This window comes from Numida meleagris, chromosome 16 (assembly GCF_002078875.1).
Source record: "Numida meleagris isolate 19003 breed g44 Domestic line chromosome 16, NumMel1.0, whole genome shotgun sequence".
Classification (NCBI taxonomy): domain Eukaryota; kingdom Metazoa; phylum Chordata; class Aves; order Galliformes; family Numididae; genus Numida; species Numida meleagris.
In genome coordinates, this window is record NC_034424.1 from 1889829 (window position 1) to 1908240 (window position 18412).

General features: G+C 41.9%; 1 protein-coding gene across 1 annotated transcript in view; it reads left to right on the plus strand.

Moving 5' to 3' along the window:
* CACNA1B (calcium voltage-gated channel subunit alpha1 B) overlaps positions 1 to 18412 on the plus strand; it is a 266954-nt gene that overhangs the window by 6132 nt on the left and 242410 nt on the right. Inside the window, exon 3 of the mRNA XM_021414263.1 lies at positions 3007 to 3146. Within this exon, the coding sequence (XP_021269938.1) occupies positions 3007 to 3146 (140 nt within the window). The remainder of the gene's footprint in view (positions 1 to 3006; positions 3147 to 18412) is intronic.

The window sequence follows — 18412 nt, forward strand, 5'->3', positions numbered from 1 at the left end:
AGACAATATCTGCACTTACAGGATAAGAAATTTATTTTCTGCTCTGCTCTGGTGGACACCTTGCTTGAAGACATCAGAGGGTCTGTAAGATGAGTGTCACTGAAGGGCTCCTAGTGTTTGGCTGGTTTTGATGTGAGGATGGAACATAATTGTTTTCTCAGATATTCAGCATGACAGATCCCGCACTTGCCTAATGGATTTAATTCTTCATCCTATCCACAGGCACTTCATGCAGTCATATATGAGCAGTTCATATTAAGCTTTGCATGAACAAAGCCTTACACACCCAGATCTATTAAGGCTGTCACATTCAAAGGCCAAGGAAAGACATTAGGAAATGGACTAGGAATAGTAATGACTTTCCAGACGCAGAAGTTGTTTCTGATCTGAAACATATTGATTAAATGTGTGTTTGGCCCAGACTCAAGCTTTGCTGTGTCCACAGCAAACAACCTGCTGGCACAGCTCTGGCTGCTGCCCAAATTCTCCACCCTCTTTCTAAGCATTCACATTGATACTTACCATCTCCTACTTCCCTAAACTTGAACTCAGGCAAGAACCCAGTACCTGATCTGAAAGGGGCTACAGGATGCCCTGGAAGCAGGATTTTTGAGTTGACAGCAGAGCTGTTTCAGTGATGCTCAGGGCAAGTCACCCATGTCCTTGCCCTCCAGATCCTTCCATCACACACGCTAATGCAAATACCTTTTTTTCTGCAGCAGCTCCTACTACCTAGTGGAGCGTCACTTTTGTATTTAATCCTATTCTTGTTACTGACCTGATTCTTAGGCTAAATTAGTGTAAATCTGGACAGGCTTTAGAAAAGATCATCTTTCTATCCCCTCTTATTTCCTCAGCTACTCGCTCTCAACAATGCTGACAATAGTTGTTTTTGTTTTTCTTTCTTTTTTTTTTAATAAATACCCAAGCCCATACGCGATCCTTCCTGATTTCTTAGTTGTCGATGAGAAATTTTTTGACCCACTTCTTAAGAGCTCTGTATACTCCTAGCTTTGGGAAAAAAACGTATTCTATAAAACCCTCAAGCACCTGAACACTGGTCCTTTAAAGCTGGGAGCTGTAACCACAAGGCATCTGACCTAGATTGAGTATATGACTAGTAGCAGAGTAGATGTAAGGCTTTCAGGAAGGGAAGGAGTAATAGGGAGTGCATGCGGAGTAGGGGAATTCTTTATTTTATAATGTAGTAGAAAAGCTCTTTTTAGAGGTCCACTAGTAGGTGTGTGGAAATGAAGGATGGTACCTAGGGGACCTTTGTTTTGTGAAGATTTTATATGCTTGTTGATCTAGAAGGTGTTGTGGGGTTGAAGATCAGGCAGACTAGGCAGCTAGAGAGCCTCTGTGCACACAAAGGATAGCCGAGGTTGCAGTAAGGTAGCTTCTCCTTACACTCTGTACAATAATTTCAGACCTCTCTTCCTTCTTGCCTGGCCATAAGGGAATGGGAGGGGGAGATGTGAGGTTAAGAAAGATAGAAGGGACTAGAGATGCTGTAGGATGAAGAATACAGGGGTCTTGTGTCACTGAGATGTGTGCAGGGATGCAGGGCCCTTCTTTGTAGGAAACAAAAGTTTAATTCAGCCGCTGATGGAAAAGCCTGTCTACATGTAGTTATTTCCAGTGGCTTAGAGGTACCCTCAGGGATTAATGCTTCATGATTGATTTTCCGCATTGGGTATACATCAATGTGATAAGTGTTCAAGGCTCTTTGGGAAGAGTATGCTATCATGTTGCTCTTCTATAAGAGAAAAGCTAGCTTTCTGTAACAAGTATCATGCCTAAAGCATGGTCTGTGTGCCAGCGCTGGGTGGAAGTTGAGCGAGGGTTGCTACGTTTGTAAAATAAATGCTTGTATCAGAACTGCTACTTTCTTTGTTGTGGCTACAAAGACTTGATGTTCATGCTCCTTCTGCAAAAGATAACTCAAATTACTATTTGACATTAGCAGAACTGCAACATGTAAATAATTGAACCCAACAGCAGCTCTACTCTTGATCAGGATTATCAAAGCTACTGTAACAAGGATTCTCTAATTTCCTAATTTGGCAGTTTGCTTCCTTTTGAGTAGGGCTGCCTTACTTCCATTACTTTCAGCTGAAATCATGGATCTAAGGCACACTTGAAAATTGGATCCAGGTGCCAAAGGTACTTAACATGTTCTTGAAAGTGGCACCTGGTACTTTCACCTTTTACTTTGCTCTTGTTTCTTGCTGATGTCTCTTTTTCTGACTGAATACTTCCTTTTAGCAATGAATTTATTAAAACTCTTATCAATACAATATTGAGGGATCTGGTGCCAAAGATGGAAAAGAAGTTTAATAAAACTGTAAGCTTAGTCTCCTTTTCATTGAGTTAGGGTGTGAAGCTGTGAGTCCTTAGCTTCACTGGCAGCATGAGACGAATATGTCACTGCTTCCACCTCTAACAGAAGGAAATTAGGTTTTGTCCCTGAATCAGATACACAGCAAAACAAAAACAGATGGATCTGCAGCCATGGAACATGAAGGAGAAAGAGTGAAAGAAGTAATGGAATAAATGATAAAACACTTGCTGATAATGTTTGTAAGTTTGTTTTCCCCAAAGTACTCTCTTGTGTTTTACAGTTCATCCAGGAAACAGAAACGTGTTTTCCTCCATATCAGTAACCATACAAATGTGATCTCATGTTTAGATATATGCCTGGAGCAAGATTTCAGTATTAAAATTCTTTCCAGGAATTTAAGTAATTGTGAAAAGTGGGGGGTGAAACCATTGGAATAAAGGCAAACAGAATTTTCCATGTAAAAAGCCAAATTTATTCTCAGAAGAATAATTCTGAAATCCTTCTCTGTGCTTAGATTCAATGCACTTGAAGCTTTTGGTTTCAACTCTGTCCAGAGAATTGAAAAGAATGGGAAGTCAGTGGACGTGTTTATTCTATAATTGTTGAGTCAAGTGCAGTAGCATGGGTATCTCCTTGATGTCTCTGATTTTTATTCTTTCCAGGATGACACTGAGCCGTACTTTATTGGAATATTTTGTTTTGAAGCTGGTATAAAGATCATCGCTCTGGGGTTTGTTTTTCACAAAGGCTCTTATCTCCGAAATGGATGGAATGTGATGGATTTTGTTGTGGTCCTCACAGGGTAAGTGACCTCCTCTTGCTCTGAGTTTAAGGGTTAGTCTTGCTTTGATTTGCATTATTTTTAAACTATGGGTTAGGGTGGAAGTGGTTGTGGTGAAACATTGCTTTAAAACTGCATTTCTGACCTTGCCGTCTTTAAATGATTATTGAGCTGAGTGAGTCACTTTCAAGGCATTGTTTGAACCAACTACAACAAGACTTTGGGGATATTTATTTGTATATATGCTGGCATGTATCTCATCCAGGTACTCACTGACATTTCTCAGGCTTTGCAGGTTCTAATTGCCACTAGGTACTTGAACCTGATTTAAATCAGTCTATCTTCTGACATTGCAGGCTGACTTCAAAAGTCAATGTGGAGTGAGCTAGCAAATTAAATGTATCTCATCTTTAAGGTATTATGACTCTGAAATCAGTGAAGTTCTGCAGGCATGAATTTAGTTTTCTGTAAAATAACTGCTGAAAATAATTTAAGGAGGGTGCATGCCTAGTAAGGTTGTAGTTGAAAACGTTATCTGTGGATTTTGTATCTTAACTGAAGAGACACCACTAATTTGTTTCTCAGAAATGCTTACATTTTCTTGTTACACATTGCAACAGTTTCTATGTTTATCTAGTGGCTAATGAAAATACAAACATTAAGTAAGTCTTGCAGTGTGCAAATTGCACTTCAGTGTGAACGTTAGGGTTTACAAAGGTAAACCTCTATATGAGGTCCTGATCTTGCAGCCTTCATCTTGGAATATGGATTAGTTTTTCTCTGAGAAGAGTGAATGCTGGCTCTTGTTACTAATATGCACTCATTTCACACACCTTCCAGGTGTGATGAATATATATTCTTTGGTGTACATAGTGGTGTACAGTGGGATGCTGGCTGGAAAATGCTGGCATACATATACAAATATATTCATAGGGTGTATTAGCACTGTAATTCTATTTGCATTCAGCATACCATGTGATATAGCAATTGAGAGGCCAAAGGGAGTTCTGTATGTATTGAGAGGAAGAAAATAAATATGCAGGGCTTGATCCTCCTGCTGCTGGGGCTGGGAATTTAATCAATAGAAACTTCGGTGGAGCCACAAGGAGAATCAGATTTACATACTTGGAAGCATACAGGGTATCAGGATAAAAAAAGAATTAGCATAGATGCTACAATTATTTGCACCAATAGTATGTTCTAATTTCTAGTTTACGAGACGCCCTTCTGTGTGCTCAGATGGAAAACCCTACCACCCAACCACCAAAACCAAGGCCCTGGGTTCTAGGAAGAACTTTGGCACTTGCTTTAATTTATCCCTCAGCAAAACGTTCAAGTACATGTTTGAGTTTGGCTGGCTCCAATGGTTCTGTACTTCAGGTCCTCCATAAAAGCTTTCCCAAATTAAAGCCATTTAACTGGATTTTACCTGATTTTTTATAAATAGAGGCCAAGGATTGAAATACATATAGTTAAAAAATGCCTAGCTGTGATCGAAATGTTCAACATTTTGCAATAGCAACTGAGACAGAGTATGTGTGCCATGCTTGCAGAATCACAAATGAGCGCTCAATGTATAGATGTGACATGGGCATCCTTCTGGTGCTAGTTTTATTGTGAGTGCTGTTTGCAGTGCTGTTTGATCTTGGAGCATAATTGTGGAATATCGACTTGATTAGACAGCTGTAATAAGGAACCTTGTTGCCATCTGCAAACACGCGTATTCTTTTGAAGTACAATCCTGTTAATGTCAAAGCTTCTGGTTTCCAATGGTGATGCTAGCTGGGCTGTATTGAAAGTGTTTTGTACATGGACTTCCCACCAGGCAGGCAGTGTGGGGAAGGCAATGTGTAAACCAATCGGCATCAAGCCCAAGAGTTGGCTCCAGTGAGGAAATCCACAGCTCTCTAATCCTGTAAACCAGGGCTGGATTTAACACGGCTCTTGAGCTTGTGACCAAGTGTTGGTGTTTTGCCCTACTGAAAGTGCCAGGTGTGCTTGGTTAGGTAAATGCTTTTCTGAATCTGGGGCTGTGTTTGCAAATCCACTAATGATGTGGAGGGACCTACGGTAGAGGAATAACACTGAACAATCTGCAGATTAATGCGGGGTTAAATTAGTATTTTCTCTGCAGCCTGCTGTGTTTTGTTCTGAATTTCCTAGTTCCTTATGTTTTACTTCACTGTTGTGTTGCCATGGGTCTGTGCTAGAAAGAACCTCCTCTTCCTTAAGCTTCCTTCAGTGGCCAGAAACCCTTTCAGCTACCCATTGCCTTCCCTGGCTAGCTGCTCCTCAAGGGGAAGTCTGAGTGAGGCCTTTACTGCAGATAGACAGCAGCTCTGTATTTCTGCTTTTAGGCGTTGAAGGCAGGCTGCTGAGGAGGAACACTCACTGCTAACAGCCCCGGCTGTTTCTCCAGGGAAGTGGTGGCACAACTGGTGCTTTAATTTTCCTTTCTGTGGAAGGTGATCACAGATCTGTTTAAAAAAATATAAATCAAGCCAGGTTCTCTAATTTACCAGAGAATTATAAAAAAAGGACAATACTGAACTTGTGCTCTATGTATTCTTATAACTATAGTTGTGTAGGACATCGGGTTTTGAAATATCATTTTACTACTCAATATCAAAAGCTTTCCTTCGCCATATGTGCAGGATTTCTACTTGAAAATGTTACCTCATGTTTCCTAGGCAGTGATCAATGTTCGGTTCCTAAGCTCAATTTCACATTGATCTTCAATATTGTAGAGGGATTTTGATTTCTTTTTTTTTTTTTTTTTTCATATAAACATGAAAGAACATGGAATGCATTTCATGATATCACGCGCAGGGTTGTACACCTGCTAATCCTGTTGGGTGCACATTTTTATGGTAGATAACGAATGTCAGAAAACTTGATCTCATTTTCAGCTCTTAACTAAAATACCCATGAAAGCAAAGAGCATCTTTGCTCTGGTTGGCTGTTTCCATAGGAAGAAGGCCAGCCAGTGTCTGAGTGTGTTTTGGAGGAGGCTGTGGGGGAAGACTCTGCATTAATTGAACTTACCCTTATGTAAATGTTAAAGTGATCGTGCAGTAACCCTTCCTACACCTGCTTTTTTTGACACACCCCTACCCAGCTTTTGCTACTCAAAGCCTTCATATTGTTATTACTGATAAATTTGGTTGTTTTTTTCCATTTATCTGCAATGACAGACTTCTTGTTTGTCAGAATCCAACAGTCAAACTTGTTAATCAGCAAACAAATCAGGGTTCTGTTATAGTGATCAGGATCAATTCCTATGGAGTTAAACTGGAGACTAATAGACAGTGGCCCAAAAAAGCTTGGTTTGCTGTTCCAGAAAATACTCCCCTGCTTTCTTTCCACAGTAGTGCTGCAGTGTTTTTTCTCATTTTCTTCCAAGAAAGCCTGTGGATCGGCTTTTAATAAAGGCCTGGGAAAATAATAGATTTCTGCTCCCTGGAAGATATTCTTTCCTCTGTATTTTTTTTTTAAAGTTATTTCTTGTAAACTCCTCCAGTTGTAGATGAGTATTGAGGAAATGTGCCTGTTGTTGTTGTGGAGACACATGTATTTTATTCCTCCTGCTCATTTTATTTTTTACGTTTTTATGGGCTTGCATTTGCTCCTGTGATGACACCACCCATTAGCAACTCTAAATCACACACAAAAAAGGCAAATGCCCAACTAGCCTTGGACTATATGACCTGAAAGCACTTTTCTTGAGGGAGGATTGAAGGAATTTATTTACTTTCTATTGCTGCAACTTTGGAATTCCACAGCTGTCTGGAAACAGAGCCCTGCCCACATCCAGAACCCCTGGTTACATGGATGGAGCTATGAACCTGCGTTCAGGACCTCCAGGGCTCAGATCTGTTCTTGATGGAGTTCATGGGAAGATCTTTCTTGATGTCCTGAGCTTTGAATGCAGTGGCCCAAAGAACAGAACAGCTGTATTGGGTTAAACCATGAGCTCCTCTCTTCCTGGAGCTTGTGTAGCAGTGGCTATAACAGGGGCAAAATGAACAACAAGGCATGAATCTTCTTGATTCACAAACTTCATAGGTCTAGGGACTTTTGAGAAAAAGATGGTTTTATTGGCTTTTAAACTGAGTGATATAAGGGGACTCTCCTCCTACATGTTCTGGAGCCTGTTTATAATTTTGGCTTCATCATATCCTGCGTGAAAGATTTCATGATTCAGCTACATACCAGAAAGAATGGTGCTCCTTATTTCTCTTCATAGAATCATAGAATCATAGAATTAGCAAGGTTGGAAAAGACCTACAAGATCATCCAGTCCAACCATCCACCTACCACTAATAACCCCACTAAACCATGTCTCTCAACACAACGTCTAAACGTTTCCTCACTAGCTACCTGAGATTTCCAGTGGCATCTTCTAGAATTTTGTAAGATCTGGGGAATAACTATTCCTTTTTCTGCATGTTTATGGTTTTATGAGTTTCTAGCTTTTCCCCTGTCAGAGGCCTCAGCTACCTGACCTCCATGAACATGAGAGATGCTGTGCACCACTGACCTGTGCTGCTGTTCTGGTCCTTTCCTGGTTCCATTAGATCATCTGGGAGGCAGTGACCACAAATGTGCGTGGTGTTTGTCCAAAACTAATAGTGGCTAATGACTGGTATAAATAAATGGAGCACTTAAAAAATCTCATGATCTGTCCTTTATGAGCAGAGTTAATTTTTTTGGCTTTTAATCAGCCTGCATTGAACACTCTCGAAGAGTCCTGGTGTTGCCTTGAGCCAGTTGGATCAGCTGCCTGGATCTCTGGGTGGGACTGGCAGAGACAGTGCGTGCCAGGCCTGGAGCTGCCAAAAGATGTGTATGAAGTATCCGTGCAATTACTGATGTCTCAGGCTGCTGGGAACAAGTTACAAAAGCTAGAATTATCTCAATTGTCTGGACGATAGAATGTGGTGATGCTAATAATCTGGAAGGTAACTCCTTTAATAATAAGGACTTGTTCCTCCTTGATATTTGCTCTGCTAGTTACCAGGACTGTCTTTGTACGTGGGCAGTCTAAGATGCTATTTCTGGTGCAGTGCATGAGAAGCAGCAGCAGGCTTAGTTACGGCGATGACTATCAAAGGGAGAAGCAGGAACCATCGAGCCTGGTCTGTACAGCGGGTTGCAGAACTCTGATCTTTCAGCTTGAGGTAGATGTACCCTTTAGACAGGATGTGAGGTGTAATGAGGCTAGGAACACATTTGAAAAGTGAACATCTGGTTGAGGGCTGGGATTCCTAAAGCTGTCAAACAGCGTAGATGTCTGTAGTCAGTAACATTTATTCTCTATGCACATTCCTTTGAATTCAAAAGCTCTTAGAGTAGGATGACTGAATTATAGGGCCCTACGTGACTAATGCTTGTGTACTGCCTGGAATGGTTGAATCCCCCTCACCTCCAAATAGCCATAAAGGATAGTAATTTGAAAACCAAAATTAAAGTAAAATAACAAAAACCCTTGAAAGCACTTCCAGTGATGCTTAGACAGTATGCTCGGTGTTTTCTTTTTAAAGCTTTAGATCTAGACAGCTAGGGAATAAAGGAGGTGGGTGCAGGGAAATGCAAATTTCTGTTTTTTTTTTTACATAGAACTTTCAGTGTCTCTCTGCTAGAAAGCAAAGCTGAACAGCAGCAGGAGTTGGGCAAATGAATGTTTTAAGAGGGACAAGCTTTATCTTGATAAGTTATCACATGGAAAACAAGTAAGACAGTATGGGTGGTGATGGGCCAAGTCTGATTGCTATAAGCATTATGCATGAGTCATGTTAAAAACAAAACCTCTATAGATTGTAATGGAGATGATCACTGTTCTCTATTTTATGCTCCAAAGATAGATGAATACTTGCTATCTCAGGAAAGCTCAGGGCACCTTCTGAAATTAAATGTTTTCCTGAATTTGAAGTGTTAAGTGGGGATCTTACAGGTGTACAGGAGCAGTGGTGGAGGAAGGCAAGAAACAATTTTTTAAGGCAGAGAAAACAAGTGGCTTTTAACCAGAAGAGGAGAGGGCATGTGATCCCTCAGTATGAACCATAAAATAATTTTAAGTTGTCCTCTTGTCTGTCGCTTGGCCATCTGGGCTCATGGGAAGATGAAGCCACGCTGGGGAGCTTAAGAAGCAAAGGGCTACAGATGGTCACAGACCTCAGAGGAGCCACAGGTGGATCCAACCCTTCCCTGGCAGAAGTTAGCCTTGAAGCAAGGCTCTGCTCTCCCCGTTGTGGCACACTGTGTGTTTCAGGTCAGAATATTTCTGAAGGGCAAAGAAATAATGAGATTGACACACTCCTTTCTTACTTTATTAAAACTGAATGTGAGGTATTGAATACCTGGTATGCTAACTGGTGAGTGATGGGTACTGCACAATAAGCCAGAAAAATGAGGCACTGACGAATAGTTTTTCTTCCAGTGGAGAGAAAATGGGAGCATTTCTTCAGTTTTCCATTTTGTGCTGATTTTCATGTTTTGTGCTTGTTTGCGTTCTCTCTCTGAAAGAGTGATGGGGCAGTGGAACAGGTACCCAAGGGGAAGTGGTGAAGTCACTGTCCCTGGAGGTGTTTCAAGAAACATAGAGATCTGGCACTGAGGGACGTGGTCAGTGGACATGGTGGGGATGGGCTGGGGTTGGACTTTGTGATCTTAGCGGTATTCTCCAGCCTTAATGATTCTAGGGTTCTATGTTTCTCTCAAGCTTTTGGCCCATAAAGAGAGTGGTGCTGGACATGACCTGAAGAGTGTGTGACCTGCAGGCTCTGAAGCTGAGCTGCTATCCAGCAAAAATGGCCATAGCACATGAAAGGGAGGTGTGCTTCCTCATCAGAGCCAGGGATTCATCAAAGCCAGCTAGGATAATTAGTTCAGAGTCCAGACAGTGTTTTTAGCTTTTTATGGCTCTTGAAAGAAGGAAGGTGGCAGGGAAATATTGCCTCTTCCGAGTGGACCAGATGTACCATGCACAGGCAATTACAGAGACTGCAGGTGTGGAGAGGACTTTGGGCCTTGTGATCTGCTCCCAATTTCTGATCCTGCCCTGGCAGAGTGGGTATCCGTTTAACTGTTTGTGGTTCTCTATCAATGGAAAGAATTGCTTATCTAGCTACTGGGTATAAATGTTAGGATTTGAAAACCAAAAACAATGAATAAAAATATAGCTCTGAAGTGCACTAATGTTAATTCTATTACTCCTTCCCTGTTAAAAAACAAACAAACAAAAAAAACCACAAATCACCCAAGCCCTCTATTTGATGTGGAGTGCTGTCTCATGATTAGATGTGGAGGAGTGTGCAGGCTTTCTCATGCTCGTGCTTCTCAAATGCTACTTTCAGTGCTGTGTCCCAGTTCACAAGTGGCACTTTGATGGCAAAGAGTCTGCTCATCTCAGATGACAAGAACTTGGCTGTGACTGTTGAAGAGAAGGAAGATTTAGAAAATCAGCCTAATTTTAATTGTAATCTAATCCTATACGTCAGGAGCAACAGGCTCTTGTTTGTACAAAGACCCTTGAATCTTTGGATGGCTCCAGGTATCTGTAGGTAACTTAAACTCTATGCTCAGCACCTGACATCTGGGTGTCTGTAAATGCTCCTTGAGACCAAAACAAGCTCTCTGCTTACGGCTGCTATCCTGGATATTCTCTACACTGAAGAATCTGACAGAACTTAATTAAGGGAAGGGTTTCTCTGTAAATGAACTCAATGACAGCAGAATATGCATTGCAAGAACTCCTGGCTATATGGGAAGGTCAATTTCCTGCCATGGGAAAGCCTGGCAGCTTGGGCTGAGAAATAATTCCTGCTTCCTACTTGTGGCACGTGTCAAACCTGTAGTGTGAGGTAGGGTTTGGAAAGTTTCCTTATCCTTGCAAAGGAGCCCAGACACCTGAGACTTTCCTTCCTAGCATGGTTAGCATTAGCTAAATCAATGGCTGACAACACGTGGTTTTGTCTCCTCCCACCTCCTTTTTCAAGAATGTTAATAGTCAGAAAAATAATCTTCCTTCCCTTCCTCCTTCCCTCCTTTCTTCCACTAAAATGAATTTATTTTTTAAGTGATCTTAGAGTGGAACCTTGAGGAAACAGGTCAGGTTATTCTGTTGGTGCTGGAGAAGATGTCTTGGTTTCAAGAGCTGGCTATAGGGGTTATCTGGCTGATCTTGTATTCAGCTGCAGATTTTTAAAAGCATCCCCTTGGAGCAAGAATCTCAGATAACTTCAGAGTTAAACCCTAGGTTTTGCCAGTAATGAATTTAGCTGTTAGCTCGGTTCAAGGTAGTTCATGCTGGGCTGTGTAAGAAAAAGACCAGAAATAGAGATGAGGGTGGTACTGTGTTTCACTGGGAATAGAAAGCATACCTGGGCCTCTTGAAATAGAAAAATGATTGCTCTCAACATGTCACCCCTACTCTGTAAATCTACTTGTAAATGCTGTGAAGTTTGTTCCTTATGGATGTTAATGGAGATAGGCTAAACTTGACTCTTTCCACATTCCATACTATTAAGAATGTATGTAAAATTGGCCAGTGAGGGTCTGAAAAACAGGACACACATACCCCATGAATATGGGTTTAGATGCGTGTTAATGGCCTATGGGGTGATGTAGAGATAAAGAAGCAAAGGATGGAATGAAGAACACCTGGAGGAACCAAGAGTTCTTCAGATACATAATGTCCTTCTACTGAAGAGTTCTCAAACTAAACTAATAATCAGAAATATTTAGTTGGATGTATCTTTGTTCTCATTCAAAGTGTATTTGAAATAACATAACTTGTTCTTCAGCTTATTTTCCAATTCAGAAAGAAAAAGGAAGATTGCATTGTCTTTCGTTTCAGTTTCCCATCTTGAACATCTTGAACCAGCGTTCTTGAATAAAGCTTTTCTTGAGTTTGGGCATAGGAGCTTATGAGAAAGGCTGTGAAAATGATTAAAGGGTTGAAAAAAATTCTCTATTTCAGGAGAAATGAAAAGGCTGAGAGTTAAAATTAAGAGGAAAGGCTCATAAGGGTGATATAGTTCAGAGGAAAAAAAGAAGAATAAAGAGAGGAAATTGTGTTTCCCTATCTATTTTGGCAGGATGCAAAAAGAATCAGTAAAGAAATTGAAGTTTTAGATCTTCTTTACTAAGGGAAACATAATTAACTCATGGAATTCACAGTCACAAGACTTTGCTTCAGCTGGTATGTTTCGGGTCTTGAGACAAAAACAGCCTTGAGATCATCTACAGATTCACCAGAAAGGAAATGGATTTTTGAAGGAGCATGATTAGACCCTTTTACTTCCTGCTGCTCCCTGAAAGGAGCTAGGTGGAAATTTGAACAGGCTGTTTCATAATTGTCCTTTTCTTTATCTTGTAATTTCTTCTGAATCATGCTGGAGATATACAGCAATCCAGTCTGTTACAGCATGACACATGAAATGCAGCAGAGTATGTCAAGGGCTAAACTTTCTCTTTATACATGAAATAATATCAATAGGACAGGTAGTATTCCATCACTTAACGTCTGATTTAGAGATCAAACATCTTTTTGCAAGCAGGGCTTTAGCTTTGAGAAAAACTTTGATATTCCCCTGCTGTGTAAAGTGTGCCTTCTTATCCTGCAGGCCTAAGCTTCAGGGAAAGATCTGGGTTTCAAAACTGTCCCTCATTTTAAATAATTCCAAGGTGATTTTTTAATAATACAAGTGACATTTTGATAAAAGCACTCTGGTTTTGGAGAGCAGTGAGGGCTGGTACCATCAGGCCAGGTACTGCTGCTCTTTCCATGGTGGAACATCCCTTTGACCTTGTGCTGGGAGGAGAGGGCTCTCCTTGGCTGCAGTCCTTTTTCAGGACCTGGAATGTGTCAGCAGGTTCTGGCTGATGAAATGAACTTGTCACAGCGGGAACCTGTGCTGGATGAAGTGTCAGTCAGACTTGACAACACATCCAGCTGCCACAAGCTGGGCACCAAAGCTCTCACGGCAGGCAGAAGTGTTAACATACCTCTCTCTCAACACCAGTGCAAATTTCTGCTGCTTTTCAGGCCCCCTAAGTTGTTAGAAGGGTGGTAGTCAAAGGTCTGTAAAGTGGCCGTGACCTAGTTCTACACTGTGAAGAAATAAGCAGTTTTGGCTGGTGTGTTTGGTGGATGGGTAACAGCTCTCTTGGTGGTCATCAGAAGTAGGTCTGGGGAAAAGATGGGTTGAAAGTCTGAAGTCTTGTCTTGTTAGATGTGTATTGTATTCTGCCTGCTATGGCTAAAATTCTGCTTCATGGAAGCAACGCTGGGGACAAAATTGTGCAGAAAACTCCTCAAACGTTTTTTTAAAATCTCATAATCTTTGAAAGCTCATAACTACATGCTATGAGTTAAGTGATGCTCTATCAGTCCAAGAAACATCCAGCTCATAACAACCTATATCCTCATCGCTGATCTATGCAGATGATTGCTACACTGAGAGATGTGTGTTGGAAAAACTTTGCCTTTCTTATCTCTTGAAGCCAAATCTGAGCTTTGTTTGCCTGCCTCCTGGGAAGGAGCACTACAGACTCCTGAAGTTCTGTGTCCAGGATGGATGGACTGGCTGGGTGGATCCTAAACTTGTTGCACAGTTTAATTTTCTTCTTCAATAGAATTGAATAAAGTACTTAAATTGGTTAGATACACTGTAAAAGGATTTGGAAAGACTATACTTGGCTAGCAGTTGCAGAAAAGATGAAGTCCCTAAGTCTATTACTAAAATAACATTTTTTTTTTCCTCCTAGGTTACAACATTAAAGCTAATTATAACAGGTATAAGATCATGGTAACCTCTGACTTTCACAAGAGGTGAAAAGGACAAAGGAAGCTCAGCCCGATCCAATTTACTTGCCTTAATTGGAAGGCATGAAAGTACATGAGACTATAGCAGCAGATAATATTGCTGCGTCTGAAACAGATCCAGGATAATAATTTCAGTTTTCTTGCCTACCAGATTGAGCAGTGGAGCAGGATTTTGGGGTGTCTTCTTTTTTATTCTGCCTATGACATTGGCTAATGAAGGATTATTTCAACCATTGCTTTTCACTTTTGTGTCCACATTTCCATCTCTTCAAAAATGAATTCAGGTACCATCATTGTCTTCATAATATAATAGTGAAAAAGGCTGGTTGACAGTACTGAAAAGAAGTGAGTTTGAAATGTCTCAAAAGAAGTAAAAAATAATTCTTAAAAAATGCTGAATTCAAGTGAGGAAAATTTGAATCAGAAATAAAATAGATGGCAACAGCATAATTTTCTAGAAATGCAGATGCTCACTCACAGTGAGTGGGAGAATCTTGCATGGAGCTCAGTGTTCGAGTACCATGGGGAACGTGTTAAAACGATGGCGTGCCACACAGGGGAAATTGCAAATGTGGGTGTCTGTCAGATTTTAACCTGAGGAAGGATTGGACCTTTGGAGGAGGTGACATGCTCTGAGTCAAAATGTCCACGAGTATTTGTCACTGATTTGCCAGAGAATAAAAAAGTGCCCTGACTCTTGTTGGAGAAGTGACTGAGTAGAGAAGGATGAATGTCAGCCATGGAGAAATTAGTCTTCAGGATAATGTCCTGCCCTTGAATTGGTTGAACCATGGGTAGAGTTTGAAAAGATGTGGTTCACACAGAGAATGAATAATAGGGAGATGTCCTCATCCGTGTCTCTTTCCCAAGGAAAAGGATGGAGGTTGCAATCGATGGTTTATTGCAGCACAAGCCTCACAGTGAAAGCAGCACTGCTGAAGCCATTGATTATAACTACTTGCCAGGTTCAGGTGTTGGGGTCTCAGAGGCCTGATCTGAGAAAATAGCCAATGCCTGGGACTTCTCAGGGAGCACAGAGAACAAAAGCAAGCAGGGCACGTATTTTATTTTATTTTGAGTCCTGGAAGTCTTCCAGCTCAGCAAATACTGCTTCTGTTTCTGATCCCTTGAGGGTTGCCCTCTGATCTTATTTGTGTGGGAAGTAGGAGAAAACCTTCCCTTGTGATGGGGATCTCCACTTTTTGTAATTACAAACCTCTGATCTTCAGCACAGATTGAATTGATGTTATGTAGACTGGAATATGTGGAAAAAATGTCCCTTTTTCCAGGTCACTATAGTAACTCCTTGTCCATTAGCAAGGACGGAATGAAGCTCTTCATTTTTTGAAACCCTTATTCTTAGGGAAGAAGGTTTGGGTGAGGCTTAATTTCAGTCTAATAGGCTGTTAAAATCTTCACATTCATTCTTTGATAATAACATTAAGAATCGATTACATTAATGGAGCTCAGTAGATGTTCTGAAATACAGATAGGATCAAAAAAGCGACTTTGCAAAACAGAGCCATTGGTGCAGCAGACTTGCAAGCTCTGCTTGTCTTGTCATATCTGTATGGACTAAATCTTTTGTTAGCTCTGCAGAAGCTAACCGAGCTCTTCAGGAAACAGTGGCAAATGACAGGCAACTTGGTGTAAAGCTATTGCTAGTGGGGTGAGAAAGGAGTAAGTTTCCTGCTCTGTTATAGATGTTCACCCAAAGTTACATCTGGACTGCTTGCCCAGAGAGGTTGTAGATGCCCCATCTCTGGAGGCATTCAAGGCAAGGCTGGATGTGGCTCTGGGCAGCCCGGTCTAGTGGTTGGCGACCCTGTCCATGGCAGAGAGGATGAAACTTTTGTGATCTTTGAGGTCCTATTCAACCCAGGCCATTCTATGATTCTGTGTTTCTATGATCGCTATCAGTTGCAGAGGTTGTGGATTCTCCCTTCTTGGAGGTCTTCAAATGACCATGTCACTTGGACGTGGTCCTGAGCAACCTGTTCCAGGAATCCCTGCTTGTGCAGCAGGGTTGGACTTGATGACTTCCAGAGGTCCCTTCCAGTCTTAACCACTCTGTGATTCTGAGCTCACTCAGGCCTTGATAATCCAGCTCTGCACTGCAGGTATCTGCAGCCCTAGAGAAGTCTGGTACTCCTTGCTGCTGACATTGCAGTATGACCATGGACTCGCTGCATCACTGTAGCAAAAGGTTCTTGTTCTCATACCAGTCCCAAACAGAAGGACTGGCCAGAGGCTGGAAACTAGCACGCGTGGGTGGTGATCAGCTTTACTGCGTGTTGGACAGTGCAGATTGGGTCACTGGGCATCTCTGGTCTCCACCTGTGAAATAACTGCATTGCCCAAGTGCATAAGTGTGTTGAGAGAACGAATGCATTGGAGCATCTTTAATAATCACATCCTCTAGCAAGGGGGAATGAGTGGCTTTCTGAAACAGTCAGATAAGTAATGCTGTTTCCAGCTTGCCTGCACTGAACAGTATCTTCACCTTTAATTCCAAGACTGCAATTCACCACGATTTCATTTCATTTTATGCAAAGCTGTAACTGAACTACCATTTTTTCACAGGAAAAACATGTTGCATTCCTATTCTTCCTTTAAAAAGCAGCTTGGAGTTCTCCAAGATCCATGAATCTTTTTTTTTTTGTTTAAAAACTGAAACCAACTTCTGAGAGCTCAGAGAGGTTTCTGGGCAGGTATGAGTTTTCAGCTCTGTATGATTTCCAGATTAGAAGTTCATCATTGTGCCTTGGTAAGAAGACAGGATATGCTAGTGGTAGTCATCCCTTATGTCCATCCTCCTTGTGCACCAGATGTTGTGGAGCTGAAGATGCAGAGATGATGCAGACCTGCTGTAGAAAGGGGAAAGAAGCAGAGGTAATGTAGTGAGGGTACTCCTGAGGAGAAGTTGTTTGTTTCTTGTAGCTGAGTAAAGTTTGCACTCCTTATTCCCAAATGGGGCTTTTGAGATGATTTCATGGATGCATACCTTTAGATGTCAGAGAGAACAAGACCTTTCAGACATCAGCAGCTGACATCTCCCATGCCTGCTGCTCTGGAAGTATGAGAAGATTGGGAGAAAAGAACTTCTTCCCATGGCTGGCTTGTTCAAATTGCCTTAATGTGGTTTGTGCAAGGTAACCCTTATCCAGGGAAGGAAGGCTGCTACAGCATGGGGCTTGATGCCATTGCAGGAGTTGTGTGTGTAGACAGTGCATATGGCACAAAGATGAATAACTTCTTGTAAAGCTGCCCATGAGCTTGTAAAATGGCAGTGATAGGGGACAGCCTCAACTGTTGCTTCCGCGGGCTGCGATTGGGTGCCCATGCTGTGCTCATGACAGTGTTTGCAGGGGCAGAGACCCACTGGCTCCCTGTGATCTTGTTTCTGGTAGTAGTTGCTATGCTTTGGCCCTTCTGCTAGTGTGGGAAACATGACTGAAGCTGAGATTGCAGTGAATGTGGTGGGGTGAGCTCTTCACCGGGTGCCTTGTGGCATTAGTATGGATGGTGAGGTAGGACTGGGAAGGAGGCTGCAGCAGCCACAGCTATTTGGGGTGAAGAAAACACGGTAGAGGGACAGAAAATCTTCACCTGGACAAAGATGAAGCTTTTGTGTATGCCCCAATTCTTCCCACTGTCCTTTGAGTCACCTAGCTTTAGGATGAGAGGGAATGGCTTCAAGTTGTGCCAGGGGAGATTCAGGCTGGATACTGGGAAAATTTCAGCTCGAAGAGTGGTGAGGTATTGGAACAGGCTGCCCAGGAGGTGGGGGAGTCACTGTCCCTGGAGGTCTTCAAGAAGAGGGTAGATGTGGCACTGAGTGACATAGTCTAGAGTGGTCACAGGCATGGGGTGATGGTTGGACTAGGTAATCTTATTGGTCTTTCCAACCTCAGTGATTCCATGATTCTACGATTTGCAGGAATATTTGTAGGAAGGGAGGAGATCTGTGAAATCCAGTTAACTTTTGCCATATTTCGTGGACAGGTGGACTGAAGGACTCAGCAGAGAGACAGAACCTATTAAAGCCTTTAAAACTGGTAGACATGGGTTGAGGATGAATAAGATTGCTCTGTATGACCTCAGTGAAGGACTTCATAAGGTGTGTCTAAAAAGACCTATTCACTGCCTCAGCTCAAGCATCAACATAGGGCAGCAGGTAGGAAACTACCAACATAATACCCGTCTACAGAACTACATCCTGTGCAAGGGCTGCAACAGTGTGTTATCACTGAATCCAGGAGTAGTGCATGCATAACCTTGTAGTGGAGAGGTGAGTTCAACTAGAAAGGATGTTGATGCAGCCCAGTCAGACCAGCCTCACAGCACGATGTTCTTGGAAATGAGCTGTTTCAGGCATATATCTGGGAGCCAGGGATTTTTTTAGCTTGCCGCTTGCTGTTCATTTTTTCCCTTGCACTAAGGCTGTGATTCCAGGAAC